The sequence below is a fragment of the Sinocyclocheilus rhinocerous genome, unplaced genomic scaffold, assembly GCF_001515625.1.
Source record: "Sinocyclocheilus rhinocerous isolate Xijiao unplaced genomic scaffold, SAMN03320098_v1.1 scaffold271, whole genome shotgun sequence".
Lineage (NCBI taxonomy): Eukaryota > Metazoa > Chordata > Actinopteri > Cypriniformes > Cyprinidae > Sinocyclocheilus > Sinocyclocheilus rhinocerous.
This window is the reverse complement of record NW_015657574.1, coordinates 2347556-2368645: the sequence shown is the minus strand read 5'-3', so window position 1 is coordinate 2368645 and position 21090 is coordinate 2347556. Positions and strand designations below refer to the sequence as shown.

At 39.9% G+C, this 21090-nt stretch overlaps 2 protein-coding genes across 4 annotated transcripts in view; one reads left to right on the top strand and one right to left on the bottom strand.

Annotated features, from left to right (window-relative positions):
• LOC107721350 (zinc finger and BTB domain-containing protein 2-like) overlaps window positions 1-3574 on the top strand; it is a 16051-nt gene extending 12477 nt beyond the window's left edge. Inside the window, exon 3 of the mRNA XM_016529322.1 lies at window positions 547-3574. Coding sequence (XP_016384808.1) covers window positions 547-1966 — 1420 coding nt within the window. The 3' untranslated portion in view covers window positions 1967-3574. The remainder of the gene's footprint in view (window positions 1-546) is intronic.
• A 1050-nt stretch (window positions 3575-4624) lies between these two features.
• Window positions 4625-21090, bottom strand: part of LOC107721347 (A-kinase anchor protein 12-like) — a 37575-nt gene continuing 21109 nt past the window's right edge. For 2 of the 3 annotated variants that reach the window (XM_016529316.1, XM_016529317.1), the window contains exons 3-4: window positions 7596-12287; window positions 4625-6051 (exon numbers count right to left, since the gene is read on the bottom strand). In XM_016529316.1, coding sequence (XP_016384802.1) covers window positions 7600-12287 — 4688 coding nt within the window. In that variant the 3' untranslated portion in view covers window positions 4625-6051; window positions 7596-7599. Of the gene's footprint in view, window positions 6052-7595; window positions 12288-16152; window positions 16388-21090 lie in introns of those variants that run through there. The other variant, XM_016529318.1, reaches the window with a different exon arrangement.

Here is a 21090-nt window from a genome sequence, read left to right as displayed (position 1 = left end):
GAAAGGATAAACAATGCAGATTTATTTTCACAGCCACCTTTGCTCATATTTACCAAGGGTGCCAATATTAGTGGAGGGCACTGTAATTGATACCAAAAGATTGAGTGATTGAGATTTATTTATTTATTTATATATATATATATACACACAGTATCTCACAGAAGTGAGTACACCCCTCACATTTTTGTAAATATTTTATTATATCTTTTCAAAGATATTGTCTAAAATTGTCATTATTTGATATAATTGTCACGATATGAAGTAGGCTATTTTTTTTAAATGTAAATCATCATACAACAATATCATGCTTAACTGTCATGGTATAGAATATATTATATTTTTTAAAAGTAAATCATAAATTAATTGTTTAATTGTCATGAAAATAATTATGACACTGCAGTATATAATTTTTTTTTTTTTTTTTTTGGAAGGGTAATTTGTGATAAAATGTGCTCTTAACTAATAAGCTAAATAGGTATTACAGCACTTTTATAGAATAAACATTGGTTTTCAACATTGAATCTGTTTCTTTATCCTCTCAACCAGTGACTGTGTTCGCTTGAAGCCTGCTGACATTCAGCCCGACATCTTCAGCTACCTCCTCAATCTGATGTACACCGGAAAACTGGCGACGCAGCTTATCGACCCCGCTCGCCTGGAGCAGGGCGTCAAGTTCCTCCATGCGTACCCTCTCATTCAGGAGGCAAGTCTGGCTAGCCATGCGGCTCAGGCACATCCTGAGGTCAGCCTTCCCCTGTCGTCCTCTCTTTATGGCATTCAGATATCAGACCAACAGGCCACGCTGACAAACCGCCTCTCGGCAAGCACGCATCTCTCTTCGCCGTTCGATTTAGAAGGCAGCGGTTTGCTCGATGGGAAGTGCGTTACCACAAACAAAGCTACCTCACTGATGCGGCCTCTATCCAAGCACAGGCAAGCTCTGTCAGAAACGGAGGTAGAAGCATCGGCGAGCACCAGTCAGTTTGTGAGGGAAGGCGGCGAGACGGAAACATCTGCAGGTGAAGCCCCGTCTTGCTCCCTGAGCGCCAACACCATTCTGCATGTGAAGCCCAGCATCATGAGAAGAAGTTCCTCTTTGAGGAAGCATTATACGTGCCATGTCTGCGGGGGCCGCTTCATCCAGCGAGGAGCCTTACGAGAGCACCTGCTTCTACACACCCAGGCTATGCTGCCCCTGGTGTTAGAGTCCATCAGTGCGGCTTCCCCCATGCCGACCGGAGGTGCCGCTACGCCAGAGGTCGAAGAAGTCCTCAGAGGCAGCGAAGCTGCCGCAGCCACTCCCATCATCGTGGACGCTGCTAGTGACAGCGAGCAACATCCTGAAACCGCCATGCCCGTCCCAACAACAACTGCAGTCAGCCTGTGCTCTGCTCAGTCCCAGGCGGACACACCGCCGCCGTCCGATATCGCTGATATCGACAACCTAGAGGGTGCGGCTGACATGGAGCGGGAAGTGAAGCGGAGGAAATATGAGTGCTCCACTTGTGGCCGCAAGTTCATCCAGAAGAGCCACTGGAGAGAGCACATGTACATCCATACGGGAAAGCCGTACCGCTGCAGCGCCTGCGGCAAGAGCTTCTGTCGGGCCAACCAGGCGGCGCGGCACGTTTGCATGAATCTGGGCTCAGAGCCAGCGTACACCATGGTGGACCGACAGAGCATGGAGCTGTGTGCCGCAGACGACTCCAGCCAAATGGAGGCGCTGTTTCTCAGCTCTTCTGGGAGACCGTACAAATGCAATGTGTGTGAAATGACCTTTTCCAGCCCCAATGAGGTGATCAAGCACCTGTGCTTCAACCAGGGTGTGCTCTCGGGCACAGCGGCTGGAGAAATGGGCGTCAGTGGGCTGAACAGTGACAGCCTGGCCAAAGACGAAGGCTCGGATTCATCCAACGGTGGGCCGTTGATAACGTCCATCAAAACTGAGGAAGTCTTTGTGGAATAGCTTCACATTCATCCACTTCAGAGTATTGTTTTTTTTAATTGTATTGCATTTGTGGGTAAATTATGATCAGAAGTTAAGCTACAGATGGGAAATTCTGTTATATTGTTTCTTTTTTTCTGGGAATTTTACTTCTACTGAAAAGTACTTCTACTTTCTGCTTTTTTTAAACACTCATGCATTCATTTACTATATTTATAACAGATTTACAGTAGGTTTACTCCAGCAAGTCAAATTTCTGCTTCGTTCTGTATTGCTTTCAAGGGTTTTATTGGTTACTCGAGTCATTTGTAGTTTGTGTTGCGGTTAAAGCTCTTCCTCTGCCTAACGGTCTACAGGAAAAGGATGTAGTGAACTGCTGAAATCCTGTGTTTGTCACCGTGCAGATGAGACGTAGACCTCATTAGGTTGGATTGGTAACTCGATGGAGTATTTAAAATATTAAAGCCACAAAATGATTAGTTCATGGGTACAGCACCAAAATTTCTTTTGAAAATAAAATGTCATTTTCTGAGCAGCTAAACGTGGGTCCTGGTTTAGGATGAGTATTCACTACCTCAACCGGTATCAGACATGCAATTATCAGACTTACCTGAAATTTGCATCAAAGGGTCGAGGATCAAAGTCAACTTTATCTTCCAGTGCCTCCGAGGAGTTACACAGATCTCAAAGTTTTTCTTTCTGACGCTGTTTCTAATTTCTCATTACATGCTTTGGGTTAGCAAGAGCAAGGTGTAATTGTAGATAACCTTCATGCAGTGCCAGATTACCTGTCGAACATCACTTATATTGTTCATGTGACCCACGATATATTTGCCTAATTGTCAGTTTGTTACAGTGCTTTTTTTTTTTTTTTGTGCCAATGCCACCTAAATGATAAACATCCTTGCTGTAAAATTGGTCGGCGGCAGCAGCTCATCAGCAATCTGGTTGTGTTGCTCTCATTGTGGTTCAACATGTTTACAGTTGTGCTGTGTGTGTGAATTTAGAAAACACTGTGGCCAATCGTACACATGTGTATAACATTGCTTGAAGGGAGATATTTCTGTAACTGTTTGCCGATTTAATTTTGCCATGAAATGATTTGCTTGAATATGCTCTTAAATTCCTTTTTTTTTTTTTTTTTTTTTATATAACTTTTCTAATTTTATGTACAGTGCTTTATTTACAAAGAATTTTATAATCTCAGAGGTGGTATATTGTTCAATGCATTTACTGTAGAATATTATCTATTATGGTGTAGTAGCACGTGTGTGTGTGTGTGTGTGTGTGTATATATTTGTCATCTCTGCATTGGCTGTCTTTATTTTCATGAAACTGACAGTGAGGTCATGCTGTAAAAGCACTGATATCTACTAAAGATCCCTGACTACTTTCATCAGTATATTTGTGCTACATCAGGAAACTTCTGTCATTTACAACCAGGGTGATTTACATTCAGTGCTAAATATTTCTTCCATCTTTCAACCTTGTAGGAATTTATTGTAAGAGCACTGTGAGTTAAGTTACTACTGAATAGTTAATTAGAGCCCAGGAATGACCATTTGCTTCATTTTGTTACAATTTTTTTTTTTTTTTTTTAACTGTAATGTTAATTTTTCTTATTTGTAATCATACATCAGGCGATGTCATGCCTTTTATTTCCTGTAGTATTGTTACAGCTCTTTATTATTTGTACATATGCAAGTTGTTAATCTTTGAGGCAGTTTTAGGGAGGAAGGGGTAAAGGTGCCCTCTCAAACGCACAAACCCCAAAGCCAAGGCAAGCATACTGTGATCTCTCGCTCCTCAGGAACATGAACAGTTGTCTCTGGAAAAAATGCTTCCTTTGCGTTTTCATTGTGAATAATGATAATAAATCCTTATGTTTTTTAAAATGTCATTATTTCCTTAATATACACTACTGTTCAAAAGCTTGGGGTAAGTTTTTTTTAATTATTGTTCAGCAAGGTAGATCATACTAAAAATATTAATAAAAATATTATTTTAAATTGCAATATTTCACTATTTTATTATTTTTATCAAATAAATGCAGCCTTGGCGAAGCCACAAGTAACTTTAAAAAAATGTATCAACCCCAAACCCTTGAGCGTAAAATAGCACCGCTACTTATTTTTGAAAATCATTAATGTAAACTGCAGTGCTTTAAGTCTGGTTGTGTGAGCCACAAGATGGCACCATTGGGTTTTTAATGTGGTGCCACTACACCAAAATTTGCAAAAATTTAATGAACTTTAACTCCGCTTAAATATTACGAGCATTTATCTTATGCCAATTCAGATATATATTCTTAGTTTGCATTTTCGCTATCCCCACAACACTTAGCAATACACACAAACAGGACAAAGGGCAATGAGAAGGCAAGCTTGATTTTTACACTAGCTTTATTTGAATGAAATATAGACATGATTTTGAATCCATACTATTAACAGCTTGAAGAATACAAAAAGAGGCGAGGCTCATGCTACTGGTATATAACATTCCTTAATGCTTTCATTGGTTATTTGTTAATATTACAATATGACTAAAGGTACATAGGTATACAATTTGTACAAATGTTAAAGGAGCTTCACAGTAGACTGTATTATAAAAAGCTAAGAAAAGAATGTGAGTGGGCTGTTCATTCAAAGCATGACAGTAGTAGCAAAGCTGTTTTTGTTATTCAAGCTAATGCACCCTGTGCAGTCTCTGTCATTTGCATACTTTCTGAACGTTAACCAGTACACATTTCGACTGCTCGAATTTTGGCATATGGATTTTCATTTAAAAAAATTACTTGTACTAAATTTTCCTTTACTGTTTGCCACCATCTTCATCCAAATACACAACTGTCATTCATTTACATTTGATTTTCAAATGCTTTCCTTGTCATCCTGTCTGCACGTATGGCTATAATATAGACTCATTTCAAAGAGACTGACAATAAGGCATCTACCACGTCTTTCAAAGAAATAACAGTCCTTGATACAGAGATTAGGAATGCAAAAATATTCTACACTATATTACTGAATACCCACATATCTGTGAATTAAAACCACGTGTAACCTGTGTTGGAGAGTTTACCAATACATGGCATTAATACAATTCTCCTCGCACAATTATCTCACAATTTTCTTTTAACCTCAGGTGCATTTTTGGTGTTGAAACACGCATTCGCTAAGGCCGTTAAACAGTGAAGTGCAAACATGTACGTTAAGGACAATAAAATGTCCTTTTCTAAACGTTCCCTACTCATGCAGGTGTCTGTCATCATCGTGATCATTTCACAGGGTACCACTAAAAGCAAATCAAATTGAACATCAGACTCTTAAAATCTCAAATGTCACTAATGGTGAAATCATTCATCGTGATTGTACATGATAAATATACATAACAAAAAGAACATTTCACAGTAAGGGACAAAGAAGTGGTATATCTACAGTAAGAATGGAGATGATAATGGCTGGATATTGTGTTTCAGAGTTCACTGAATTTTACCTAATTTTCACATTACAGCCACAGCATATTATGCACTTTTTCATTTGCTATAGCTGTAGAGGATGTATCTGTACCATGTTTGTTAAAATTACATGTCTAAGTATTTTGTAGTTTTACACCAGCATGACATCATGATTTCAATGGTTGTTTTAGAAGGTTAGAACATGTTTGAGAGGGTTGAGAGAATATCTTCGATATAAATACAATATACAAAACACAACCCTCCTACTGCAACACTACAGACACACATACACTCATACAAGAACCACACATACATAAACTCTCCATTCGACAGACTGCTGAGAACTAATTAAAAAAGAAAATGTTCATCACAAAAAGTTACAGGTGGGGAAAATGGCATCTGATGCAGTTTGGCAAAATACAGGAAATTGGGAGTAGGGGGCAGCTGAGTTATGGGGAATTTGGAAAAAGGATAAGAGGGATGAATGGATGGATTAAAGGAGAAAGAGAGAAGGGAGATTGGCCTTAAATCTCTTGCTCTGGGAGTTGGTACAGAGCACTGTCTCTTAGTGTCCTCCATGGCTGCCACTCACTTCCTGCTTTCCGGAAAGCTCTGTGCCCCAGACATGTGACTGCTTTTTACATGCAGACTGCAAGACAAAAAGGAAAATGGTGATAAAAAAAAAGTACAATTCTGGCACATCAGCATTTTGTTTGCAATACGTTTTAAGCTTACTCATGTACGATGCTAATTCTGCTAATGCTAATTCAAATACTATTTCAAAACTGCAATATGCAGTCTTTTCTTTTCTCACAGCTCTTTAATCAATTAGCATGACAAGCTACTATCCTATTATGTTACTTTGTCACCCATTATTTCATATGAATGGCTCTTTCCATCTGCACTGTATCTTCTGTGCCTCCAACCGCTGTCTCATTCTGTTTGTATGACTCAGCACAAGTAACCAAGGCAAAGGGGGCAGTCAGAGAGAGAGAGAGAGAGTGAGCAGTGCACCAACGCTCATGCTGTGATGCTATATTTCACCAGCCTCTGCTCTACTGCAGTGCTGCATTAGCACTCATCAAACATTTATCAGACACACCCAGGTCTCTTCTCTCATCCCCTTCCTTCTTTTGGTCACGCTTTACATTAGGGTACTTTATTTATTTATTTTTTATTACAAATGCGAATAACCATTTTTAAACATAATATGTGTCATGAGGATAATGTTTACACGCCTTTGACAAGTCATACTAATACAATAATTCATCTTTTTAAACTATCATGTAAACACAGTCATACTAACAGACTTAGTAATGCAAGTGTAGCTTGGCTTCGTTAAGCATGTAAAAATATTAATCTAACTACAACTGGCCTCAGCACTGTGCACATCCTCCGAAAGACAGGTAGTGTGCAACATGCATTTAACCCTTCAAGTATATGTTTATGTATTTTAATCAAATATTTAAAGGACAGATGAAGACTGTAGTTTGACTACACAAAAACTCGCTGTAGCTCAATTATAACTGCACATGTAAATCTACTTACTGTAATGTAGTATTACCCTTCAAATGTTATAAGCCAGTATTCTATAATACGAATTTCTTGGGAAACTGGCATGAAGTACTAAATGAAGTACTGTATAAGACTATTTAAATCTCCAAGGCTATTGAAAAAATTAATCTTGCAGTTTTATTCTCTATGCTCATATGCTGATATGACACTTCTAAGGGTTGTATTTGATCATACAGTGTATCTTATCAGATGAATTGGTTCTCTAACTACATATTGAAGGCTTTGATGAGTGGAAGCGAGGAAGGGCTGGGGAATTATACTCGGTCTTTCACCACAAGTTCATCTCTCTTTACACGGCTTCCCTTTAAGACCCAGCATACAAAGTGAAGGGTCAGGCAGCGGCATTCCTGCTTTGATATCGAAGGTGCCTTGGTTACTAGTACATGGAACAAAAGCTTTTTCATCTCTCCAAATGGAAATCTACCCCTAATAAAACTAAGATCCATTGAGGTTTTTAAAAAGGCACCATGTAAAAACTGATAAGGAATGTGGAACTTTCTTTAATGGACAAAACTACCTTTGGAAACATTGTAATATTTTTTTATATAACTGTTTTGCTTTACATTTATAAAAAAAAAAAAAAAAACGATCCGTTTCATTAAATTAATAAAGACTAACCTGCTCATGGCACTGTGACAACCTCTGAGGAGACTGGCTCGATCTCATTCCCAACCTCCTCCATCACCTCCTCCACTGCAACGGCATTTGCTGTCTTCTCAGTAGCAGTCTCCAGTTTGGCAGGTACATTTTTAGCATCTGTCTTTTGACAGTCTGGATCTCTTGACTCTCCCTGGTTTGTTGTGTCCTGTGTTGAAACCCCCGTTTGAGGTTTTTCCAAGTCTTTTTGAGGCTTGTCTTCTACTGATTCCTGGCCCTCTGAACTTTCTTCTTTCATGTTTGTCTCATTGTCTTGAAAAGGTACATCATCTGCATTTATGACATTTATGACACCAACGTTAAATTCCTGTGCAGTCTCAATCTGTACCTCCTGTGCCATTTGACACTGCTCAGCCACAATCTGGTCTTGACTTTCACCCATAACAGATGTTTCTGTCATCTTTTCTTCTGGTATGGCTTCTGAAACCTCTGAAGCTTGTGTCTCTTGCTGGATTTCTGTTGGCACTTTCTTGGGATGTGATTCAACTTGACTTTTTCCTTCTTCACTTTCTGTGGTCCCACTAAGCTTTTTCTCCTCTGCTTGCTCAAGTTCGACTTCACTTTTTGTTACCTCTGTTTCATGATGCACATCTTCCACAGAGACTGTGGCAACCTCCTCATTTTGAGGTTGGATTTCATCTGTGATAGAAACCGTGACTGTTTCTGTAATCAGGATGGTGTCGTTGACCGTTTTCATTGGTTTCTCAGTAACAATGCGAGTTTGTTCATCATCTTTGCAGATATCGTCAGATGCTTTTGGCTTCTCTGGGTTTGTTTCTAGTGAAGCTTTTTCCTCCGAAACGACTTCTGTTGAAGTTTTTTCCTCAATCATTCCAAAAACCACTGGGGCCTCTTCAAATTTGACATCGACTGATGTGGTACAGCGTTCTACCTTCTCAGTAGACACTTTTTGTTCTGCATGTGCCTCAGCAAGGTTCTCTACAACATTTTGAATGACCTCTTGCACAATAACACTGCTCTGTTTCTCAATGATTTCTGCTTCTGTCACTTGGGTTGCCTGGATCACTTCAGTTTCTTCTTTCACATTCTCAATAACTTCTTCAACCACAACACTAACTTTCGTTGAGGTTACTTCTAAGCTTCTCTCAACAACTTCTTGAGCAGAGCCAACCTCAGCATCATTCACTTTAACCTGGATTTTGTGGTCATCTGCGGGAAGAACAAGAGGAACCTTTTCCATAACAGTTTCACAAGCTAGATCTGCTGAATGGGATTCTGTCGTCTCAGATGTTGAGCTTGTAACACAAACAGTCTCTTTGATGACTGCAAATTCTTCAGTGGCGGCTACAACTGGAATTGGATCTTCTGTAGACCCAGCAGTTTGAGAAGCAGGCACCTCTGGAAGGGTTGCCATGACCTCCTCTGTTACAGCCATGGCAACTCCCTCCACAGACGCTACCTCAACTGTGGCTTTAGCTTCTTTAACATCCTCCAGTTCTTGCACTTTCTCAACTTCGGCAACAGCAACTTCAGTGACTTCTACAGTTTGGGCACAGACTGAATCTTCAACAGTTGGTTCTACAGGACCTGCAGCCTCAACCTGAGGGGATTTTTCTGCCACCACCGGCTCTTCAAGAAACTCTGGTTCCTGTTGTACAGCATTGATGAGCGCTACTTTGACTGCTGCTACTTCTTGGAGATCAGTCACAGTCTCAGCTTCAGGCGTCTCCTTTATCTCTTCAAACTGTGCTTTCTCCTCAACCGCATTTTCTTTGAGCTCTGTCTGACCTCCACTCATCTGAGCCTCATGAACCTCATCCTCAGTCATACTGGCCTGTTCAGGCTCCTGTGTTTTGTCTTCAACAGCCAACTCTGTGACAAGCACCTGGCTAACAACTGTTACCGACTCCACTGAAGGATTCTGAGTGAGGTTTTCTTCCTCCACCACCTTTATTTCACTGGTGTCAAGGCCAGTGCAAACAGTAGTTGCCTCTGTTTTCTCATGTGCAACCAAGACTGTTTTCTCTTCCTTGATAGCTGACTCGACCAAAAGAGCATCAGTGGTGACTGCAACTACTTCTTCCCGTTCCTTAGTCATGGTGACAGCCATGGCACTTGTGGTAACACTGATAGTTTCCACAGCTTCTTGTAGTACTATATCGGTCGTCTTCTCTACACCATCACCTGGGACAGGAGTTGTCTCACCTGATGTAACTGGTGATGCTGTAACGCGTGATACAGCAGAAACCATTTCAGTCTCCTCTACTTGTTCAAGGGCCGTAACTGCTTCTGAAGTAAGCTCAACAATGTCCTCTGCAATAGTGTTATCAGTCGATTTGGGTGTGGCAGCTGTGTCTCCTTCTTCGGGTATGTCACTCAACTGCTTTCCCTCTGTCTCATCCTCAACATTTTCCACAGTGGTTGAGATCCAAGATGGTGATCTATCCTCAGCTGAGGTTTTTGCCTCGGTGACTGGTGCAGATTCTTGCTTCACTTCCTCTCCCTTAACCGCAACTTCTGCAGCTGGTTCATTGTCATATTCTGAAAGAGGTACCACAGCTGGAGTGTCAGAATCATCCTCTGCAGAGCCAATGTCAGAAGAGATCTGCTCTTGTTTACCATCAAACTTCTTCTTCCTGCGTGGAATCAATTTCCTCAAAGAGAAAGAGGATTCTTCTTTGGGGGCTTCACTGTCAGAGGTTGTATGCTCTGGGCCTGAGGCTTCATCAGACTTGTCTTCTGCTTTAGGTTTCTTTCTGTGGGTTACCAGCCTCTTGAACGATTCCCAGGTAGACACAAGTTCTTCTTCTGGTTCAGGTGAAGAAGCCAAATTCTCATGATCAGCTTCACCAGAGCTTACAAGAGGGGACTCAGCGGTCTTTGTCTGCTCTTCTCCTGACTGCTGCACTTCTTCCTCAATCTTAGGCTCTTCATCATCAGAATAAGAAGTCTTTCTGGACCTTTTTTTAGCTGAGCCCACACAAATAAGGGCTTCCCAGGACACAGATGTATCCATTTTTCTTTTTGGTTCCTCTGCAGCTGGTTCAGGCTTTTCGACTTTTGGCTCAGCCTTTGATTCTGCCTGTGACTCTTCTTTAGACTCAGATGGTACCTCTTCAGAAGGTTTAGTCTCATCAGTTTTCTCATCAAAGACAGCACTCTCATTTGAAGATAGAGTAGAAGATTTGGGTTTGTCTCCAGGTGCTTCATCTTCGCTCTCAGAGGGCCTCTTGACACGTTTTTTTGGAGTGACTAGTTTTTTGAAAGAGGACCAAGGTAAAATTCCATCTTTCTTCTTCTCACTGTCAGAAGTGACTGGTTCACCCTCAGTCTCTGCAGCTTGAGCAGCCTCGGCTTGAGCCACCTCAGCTTGAGCCACCTCGGCTTGAGCCACCTCAGCTTGAGGTACCTCCCCTACAAGATGCTCACCAGATTCTTCTGGAGAAGATGCTCCGCTGTCAGGTTTCTGGGGCTCAGCTGACTCAGTGGATGACTGGATGTTTTCTGCCACTGGTTCACTTGATTCTGTTTGCTTTGACTCTGCTTCTTTTTTAATCTTCTGCTTTTTGGATGACAGCTTTTTTAGCCCTGCTCCTGTAAACAGCTTCTTAAGTGGGCTTCCCTGAGCCTTGGATTTCTCCTGAGATGACAGGATTTCAGCTTCAGTTGTCGCTGCTTCTGAAACATCTGGCTTGTCACTTGTTGGTTTTGAATCATCGGAGGGTTGAGCTTCAACAGCAGTTTCAGCAGCTGGAGCTTCAGCAGTCTCAGTCTGAGTCAGAGTTTCAGCTTCACTTGTAGCCTCAGCTTCTACTTTAAGTTCTTGTGGCTCTTCTGTCTCAGTGGAAGTTGTTTCAGTTGTCATTTCAGCTTTAGTTTCAACCTTTTCTGAAGGTTTCTCTATCTGCTCACCCTCAGCTGGTTCTTTCTCTGCATCCCCTTTAGGTTCCTCTGTACCCTCAACAACACCCTCTGCTGTCTCCTCAGTTTCCTTAATGTCCTCCTCTGCAGACTTTTCCTTGACTTGTTCCTCATCTTTGGGCTTTTTGAAGCTTGCCTTCTTCCGCAGGTTAGAAAAGATTCCCTGAGTGAAAAATCTCTTAAAGGGACTCTGTGTCTCTTGAGATGGTGGACTTGTGGGCGATTCAGTTGGCGCTTCTGGCTCTGGTTCTTTTTCTGTCCCTATTTCTTCAGCAGATTTTTCAGTCACCTCCTCACTGACCTTTTCAGTCTCTGATGGGGCATCAACTACAGTTTGGTCTGCTGGTTCTTCTGCCTTATCAGTCACTTCTTCAGTCGTGGCCTCTTGCTCTTTTTCTGTAGTTTCTGGTGATTTGTCTTCCACAGATTTATCGTCCTCTATTGCAGGTTCCTCTTTCTTTTCCTCAGAAGTTGCATCTGCATCACTCTCTGCTTCCTTCACTGTCAGCAGTTGCACAGGCTCAGTTTTCTCATTCTTGTCTTTCTTCAGTGTGAACTTGAATCCAACGAAACGGAAGATCTTCTTGAAGCCCACCTCATTGGCCTCCTCTTGTTTTTCCTCTACTGCCTTCTCTTCTGTGGTTGTAATTTCATCTGCATTCGCAGAATCGTCTCCTTTCTCTCCATTAACCTGAGGGGCAACCTCTTCTTGATGCACCTCAATTGTTTCAGGGCTGTCTTCTTTTTGGGTGATGGTTTCCATCTGGCCAACTGTAATGAAAAATATGCAAAGTTTTAGTAAAGTTTTTAGTGTATTTATTTCAGTTACAGTATTTCAAGTTACCCAAGTTCACATTTATGAAATAGCATAAATCAAATCATCATCATTCATTAAATATCATAACACTCATAAAGTCTTATAAAACTCATTTGTCTCTTATGGATAGCCAGTTCTCAACAGGACTAAGTGTAGAAAAACAAGTTAAGAGTTATAAAAGCAAAGTACATGATCTAGTGATATAATTAATTCAAGATGGAGGGCTGTGGCAATTGAAGGAAATCAGAGCCACATTGCTAGAAAACCTGCAAAAACATTTTCACCCCCTGTTCAGATTTAATCAGGCATATGATGGCAATTTGATATTACGTTGACATTTTCTGGTCTCTTTCTTGTGAGCACCAACAAAAAAATTATAAGCTGGGGAATGATGACAACATTTAACATCAAAGCAACCAGGGGAAATTTCCATGTTGTAAGCTTCACAGTTATGCAGGCTATGTTGCCAAACTTTTGGACTATGAAATTGGCCTCATTTAATAAAGTACAGCAAACACATGACAATATCAAAATGTAACATTTAACATCAAAGCAACCAGGGGAAATTTCCATGTTGTAAGCTTCACAGTTATGCAGGCTATGTTGCCAAACTTTTGGACTATGAAATTGGCCTCATTTAATAAAGTACAGCAAACACATGACAATATCAAAATGTTCCTGTGGCTCAGTGGTAGAGCATTGCATTAGCAGCGCAAAAGATTGTGGGTTCAATTCCCTGGGAACACACATACTGGTAAAAAAATGTATAGCCTGAATGCACTGTAAGTCGCTTTGGATAAAAGTGTCTGCTAAATGCATAAATTTATTTGTTTAATTTATTTATTTATATCACTTTATTAATCTTCATTAAGTCTGTATATTTGCCCAGTTCTTAAGCTTCCAAAGACAAAATGTAACAAATAAAATTGCAACAGGTGGGATAAACACGAGAACAAACACTCATAATGTCTTGAATTCCTCCCTTGCCTATCTGTGGTTTGACAAGAGTGGGTTGGTTTTGAGTGTGTGGGGCTAGGAAGAGGGAGTCGAGTTTGCATGTAGTGTGAGCCTCCTAGAGGCCCAGTTTTCCTTTGACATCCAACCTAGCAAGGGACTGTTCACATCTGGCTCTGCTTGCTCTTGCTCTGGGGTCTGAAACCCACCCAGTGACTTTAAAAACAAATTCCAAGCATTTTTAATGCATGGATATCACATTACTTGGCTTCCTACACACTTGTATGACACAGGCCGAGATAAAGGGGCAGCAAACCATTTATCTACCAAAACAACTTAAGCCAGGTATCAAAATGATTAATAAATTGTTCTAGAATGGTTTCTTTTTTATGTGACTGGTAAAGTCTTGGACTGATTACCCTAAACTTGAAAATCTTACAGCGAAACAACAGGAATGGCTTATATTTACTGCCTGCCATCATATCAGACTCTTAGGACAACAGACCTAAGTCTGTTTTAATATTTCATTAAAATAAAATATTGATGCTCTTTATGCTGTTGTAGTCACTCGCTTACATTTATCAGTCCATTTTCTGTTGGTTTAAAACAAAAAAGTGGCTCTGTGTTTTCAATGCTTTAAATTTAGTGAAGCACAAACTAAATCTCACAGTTCAATGTGGTACAGAGATGCAATGGCATCCCCATCCCCCTACAATACAACAAACCATCCCCCCCCCACAGACCAAACCAAATTCTAAACTTCAGCTTAGGAAGACTGTATTGTGTTGTCCTCTTTGTTTCACAATGGGCCCCTGGTTTTTTTCCTGCTTGTGCTAAAAGGGGTGGGGGGCCCACACTGTTGTCCATCCTGGAACTTAAACTACCATGATGAAAATCCTTATTGTAAAATGGGAAAAGGGCATTATGGGAAGCCATATAGAATGACAGATAGAACTTTCTCAGTCTTGGTGATATGGAAGACTGATTAGCAAAACAATTAGAAAGTCTTATAGTTTAAACATTCCCGGTTGTGCAGAAGTGTTAAAAAAAAAAAGTAAAGTTGAGATCAAAATGTCAGAGTAGTACGGTAATTAGGCAAACATTTAGAAAGAGGCCCACAAATATAATTAAACTAAAAACCCGCCTTAAACATGCAGTCTTTTTTCTCTTGACAGATGTGCAGCTACAGATTATATGCTCTTAATTCATCTTTCCATTATTTTAAAAACATCTCCTTTGGGTACATTCCAGGAGGTTTCTTCTTACACTGTAGTAATGTTTTAACAATGAAGGACACACATTTTTATGCAAAAAGACACACTGCTGTTGCCTCACACAGCTGGAGACAGGGAGGCGCTGTATATGTGCAAATGTATTTTTACAGGAGTATGAAAGACAAAATGGGTCAAAGACTTGGTGAATCCACCAGTCGCCCTACATTTGCCTTTAGTCTCAATGGTGGCTTAGACTGGGGAAACTTGAGCCAAGGAATTTGATAGTGTGTCTGTTGTAGCTGTTAAAGTGTGGAACTGTGGGTGAGCATTTTGGATTGGGTGGGTGCAAATGCCATCTGAAATCGCAGTGGTGTGATAGTCTAGAAAGACAGGGGAGGGGTGGATGTTTGTTGAGATGGGTCTGAGGTAATGGTCAACAACCCCCTACCCCTTGCTGTTACATGCAAATACAGGCTGTTCATTAGTGGAGTCTGTGAGTTTAGGGAAGTTACAGGAAGAATCAGCAGTAGACTGACTGTCGGACCCCTACCAGGCCAACTACCCCACCTCCCACACTAAATAACAACACTTTAGTGATTCCCTTTGACATAGATGTGAATCATGAAACAATCAAGATTTTTTCTTTCCACTTTTGGAAGTGGGTAGTGTTGAATAACTACATTAAGTAAACAGAAAATTAATAAGCCTGCAATGCTCTGCATATATGAAATTTAAGCCAATTAAAATAAAATAAAATTGTCAATTTAGGAAAAAACGGATTAAACGGACATAAACAAAGATAAGAACATCCGCACAAAATCCTAATAAACATTCCCAGCTAATCAAAACACTCTCTGAAGTCATGTGCAGCAGGTAATCAATTCCATACACCCACACCACCTCTCGAGAACCCTGACTAAGATCTGAGGGGCTTAAAAACTCATTAAAATTCCTAAAAAGAAGGACATCTGAGACCACTGAAGCCCATCAGATCGCAACATTTCCAAGAATTCTATATAGTACATGTATAAACCCACCAACTGTACTGTTTCTCATACTACATGAGATGTAGAACAGATAAATCCTTCTAAGGTTCAGGTTGGTCTCCCATACTTAAAGGTTAATGCTTCACATTAACAGACTAGAGATATGACTTCACTACTCTAAGCATCACTGTTAGTATATACAGAACTATTTCTTGTATGTATTTGTAAAAAAACAACAACAACAAAAAACACTGAAACTTTTAAGGAATCCTTGGTGTTTCATATGTTCTAAGGCTTAATGAAATGCAAAATAATTAAACACATACACAAAAGAACCTGGAGATATGCAAGTGAAAGTAATTAATTGCTCAAATGAAAAATCAATTAAAAAATTTCTCATAAAAACATATTAAACAGTATTTAACAACATTGTCCTCTATACAATGATGCCACAAGCTACAGATCAGGCAGATAATATTAGAATTTGTCCACAAATTTAACTGATTACTGAATAACACATTTGTAATTTAACCCAATAATAATAATAAAGATGTCAAGAATTTCGTACACAAACCATCTTAATTATTACTGCCCTCCACTGTCCCCTAATAATAACCATGATACTTCTCAACTTTAACAAGTCATAGATTTGAGATGCATCTTACCTGTTAGAGTTATTGTCCCAAGCATTTCAGAAACGTTTGCTATTACTTTTCAGGAAAAAAAAGAGAAAAAGATTTGCTGTTTAACCTTCGCTGACAGTGATGCTTTTTGAACTCCCTTCTTGTAAAGTCCTGCTTCCTCTCAGACTACGATCAGCTGATAGGCTTTAAGGCTACACTCTTGTTTCCCTCTCTTTCTCTGTCCTGTGAGCTCGTGATGAAGCCAGGCGTCTCCTCTTCTGAGTTTCTGGGTGAGAATGAGGGGAACGGGTGGGTAACACACATTTCAACAGACACTGACACATGTCCTATGTGGGAACACCCCCCCCATGCCCCCCCCAAACCCCCCACTCCTCCTCCTCTTCAGCTTTTCAGCTGTTCTCTGCCCCTCTCTACTGAATGAGTTTCCCTCTTCCTTCCCCCTCCACTCCTCTTTACACACTCCCTCCACCCACTTACTCAAACTCCAACATTCTTTTACCCAACTTTTTCTTTCCCTGTTCAAAATAACAGAAAGTGTCAAGCCATAGTATGTCTGTGTGTGTGTGTGTGTGTGTGTGAAGGGAGGGAAGATTACTCAAGTTATCAAAGGCATTTCTGTACATGATGCTACACAGAGCTCCAGCTCCCCTTTCCGTCTCTCGTCCAAGACGGCGGGATCCATATGACACATAAAATGTACAAGGGTGAAATGAGGACCTTCACAATATGTTCTTCTGTATCTTATCTCACTGCTTCTTCACCCTCTCACTCTACCAAGCTCACTCTTTATATCTCCTCTATATCACTCTCAGTCCATGGGCCTAAATACCAGCCATAAATACTTCCAACCAAAATTGTTTTACATTTTTTTTGTTTTAATTTTATTGGCATTGCTTTGACAAACCTGTCACAAAAACAAGACGACAATACATGATTTCATTATTATTTACGGTTTAGTGGCTTACTGTGATGAATATTCCACATATAAGTTGCCACAGAGTTTTGGACAGTAGAATTTTTTTAACACAATCTAATTTACACCATACATTGTGTTGCAGTATCTTGTAGCCATCCAGAGAAACAGTGTATAACTGCTCTTTATTTTAAAAAGTCAATTTGACCTACATTAGTGAATTTTGGACCCATGTGTCAACATATGCTGACCTTCTGTTATTTTAAAATATTTTAGGAAAAACACTATGTGTTTAATAAAAATGTCTCCCTTAATAAAATTATCTGTCCTTGTTCTTAAGTGAAAAGTTAGCAAATAAAGTGACTTTCTATTTCAAATTTGCTTCCCGGACTAGCTAGTGGAATGCTAATGTAATGAGGCTGGCACTCTACAGTGCTAATGGTTCATTCAAAGTGTAAACTGAGGCAGCTTATTTCATTCAAGTTTTGTTGAAGGAGGATGGCTGAAGAATACCAGTGAGATTCCTCAGCATACAAGCGTCTAATCAGACATCTCACACCTTGCCATTGTTCTCATGGAATGTGCGAATTCCAGCTAAAATCTTCTTCTAAGTGGGTGATAACAACTCTAATCCAGTTTGGTCTGGATCCTACAGACTATGCAGAAACTCATCTGGTTAAGATTGGTATTTTATCTCTCCTAACTAAACCAAAAGCTCTTTCTGTATCATTCACTTTACCACAACAATAGTTGTACTCAAATGATTTGATTGCTATGTTATTGTGATGTTTTAAGTTACTGGACTGCAGCGCTGGACATTAACTTAAGTGTTTGGGTGTGAAGCTAGAGGGTACAAGTAGGGCAAATTCTACTTGAATAGCCGATGAATAGCCGTCCTCAGACTTTATTGTGATCTATAGAAACAGACAGAGCCATGGGGCTCAGATCAGAGGGATTTGACATATGGGAAAGGCTTTTTGCCCCCAGTGACTCCATAGGAGTGGAATTCAATAAGCACATACTCTCTCACACTAAAGACAGTGTGAGTCACTCCCTTTCTACTGTAATGGACATTCCTCAAAAGAGGAAGCTTGTACTCTACTTCTTCCTGAATGCATCACTTATAAGCTGAGTCATATTTGAGGATTTGGCCACGAAGACACAACTAACACAGATGGCCTATTCCAGCATGATGTAGGCCTAGTAAGATATGATAAAATACCAACAGCTAATCACAGTCATGGTCTGTCATGGTGATACCCAGAATGACATCCGTCTTATCTCTTGCATCAGGGAAACGTGATCAAACACAGAAGCGTGAGCAGTCTGCGGTCTGCTTTGGCTGGGAACATGTGGAAGTGGGCTTCCCGCTGGCCTGGGGGCTTGCAGGGGATGCTGCGACGTCATTGCAGACCCCAACTCACACACGTACACACATACTTCCAGATACACACGCCCTCATCTGTGCACGCATTCCTTGGGCCAGGAAGATGATGTCAAAATAATGGGAGGAAAAGGAAATGAGAGCTGTGTGAAGATCTGGCCAGGATCAGAGGACTGTCTCTAACTCTCCAGCAGTCTCCCGCTTTATACTTTCACCTGATTTCACTCACTAGATTATCTTTAAAATGGCATCTCTGCATTTCGTACCCTCCTCCATCTCTACATCTCTATATCAAGCTTTCCTTATTTTATTCTTCCCATTTCCTTTGCTTTCTATGGATAGAGGAAACTGAGGAATGCTGTGCAGGAAGTACGCTCATTCTTTTGCGTCATTGCTTCCTCTTCCCTCACCAATTTCCTTCGCTATTAGGTCATTCTCTTTCACTGGGCTTTTCAGAAAGGACACTATGACAATGACTCAGATTATTGATAGTGCATAACTACTCTATGAGCTGTCACAGTGCTAGGTACAACTTGTACCCATGACATCATAATTCACCTCAGGGTTGTAGTCCATCTGGTGTACCTACATAAATGATACTGCAACATACTGTAAACTACCATTCAAAAGTTTTTGGTCGGTAACAGTTTTTTAAATGTTTTGACAGATGTCTCTTATGCTAACAAATTTCAATTTAAATATATTTTAAAATGTAATTTATTCCTGTGATGGCAAAGCTACATATTCAGCAGCCATTATTTCAGTCTTCAGCGACACATGACCCTTCAGAAATCATTTTAATGTGCTGATTTAATACTCAAGAAACATTTCTTCTTCTTAATGTTGAAAACAGTGTATTTTTGTTATGCATTTGTGTATGATTTTTTGATAAATAGAAAGTTCAGAAAAACAGCATTTATTTGAAACAGATTGTTTTTCTAATATTACATTACTGTCACTTTTAAATTATATCAATATATGGTTGGCAAACTACTAGATCATGACATGACTTATCTCAATGACACAATATGAGACAATCACATTTCTTACTAATCACCCAATGGTCTGGGAGATTCTATGTAAACATATTGTAATGTAAAACATCAAGCCAACATTTGATTGTCTGAACTATGTATTCCCTGTCTACCCAGACCAAATCTCACTTTCAATATCCTTTAGTCAATATCCACAGTCAGGATGAATGTTTAACAGCCAAACAATAATGAAACTAGACTCTTTTAATGCTTTCACAGGGAAAAGTCTTATTTCTTTTCATTTATGCACTCTTTACATCTCTTTTCAGTTACACAATTTATTGCTGCAAATTAAAGGAATTAAATTACACTTAATCAAACACATATTCACACTCCCCCTGTGGTTTTCTCTTTCTGCCAAACCCTTCATCGCTCCACACTTCACACATTCCATTCTCATGTCATCTCAACTTTCCTCATCTGTGTGTTTCTCTGATCAACAGCATGAGCTTTACTAAAACATACTTGTTGTAGTATCAAATGTTTACTCAGTCAAGAAAATCCCAAGTTACTAATTAATCTCAACACAAGGAATCAGTGTAATTTGTATCTGACCTCAAATCATACTGCAGATCTGGAAAAGAGATTCTAAGAAGTGAATTACTGACCACACACACACACACTGTCAAAATCAAATCACTCTTTTGGATTCAAATTCTAAACACCAATAAAAAAAATCTTAAGCAATTATCAACAGTCTCAGAGGCAGAGCTCTCTATGGACACAATTCCACAGAAATAGGTCAAACACACATACGAATAGCAAAAGGAAAATATACAGTAAAGGGATACACTTATACCAGCAAGACTGAATGAATTCCAAAGATAAACAGATAATCACATACAGCCTGTTAAAACATGTTTGATAATGGAACACAGACTCATATGCTAGCAGAGTAAACACACACACACACACACACACACACTCAGCTTGATGGGGGAGGACTGTGTATGAGATAATGGTTGAGCTCACTCTCTGGACTCACTCACGTCACCGCCTCCTAAACGCCTGGCAGCCAGCTTGTGTGTGTGTGTGTGTATGTGTATGTGTGTGAGTGGGTGGGTGGGAGAACTTAATTCATTTGCAAACTTTTGTATACATGTAACTTTTGCATGTCTGTACATGTAGGTCAGGCAAGTAAATCTATGTTTGTAATTTCCTGCTGACATATGTGCATTAGTATAATCATGTGAATGAGTGAGCTTGTATGGGTGTGTATTCATGAACATTTGAAAAGCCAGGCGTAGTCAAAATCGAAAAGATGCTGATTAAAGGAAATTGTAAAAATGTATGTGTTTTTAATACTGAAAGCACTATTTTTTCTTTGTTGATTTTGGCTGCGGAGACATAGCACAATACCGGCAGTTTTTTTTTTTTTTCATTTTTGGCAGTGTGGACACCAAAATAATCATACTTCTCTCTCATCTGTCTTTATCTGACTCTGTGCACATGGTTTCCACTGTAAAGTTGCACTAAAACCCGACAGCATCATATTTTGGGAGGTTTCTTAACTATGGAGAACAGACAGATATATCAACACATTCATTTTACACACATTTAGGGATATGCCAGCATCAAATTTTCATGTTGCGATTAATTGCTAATGCTTTTATCACGGTATATGTTAT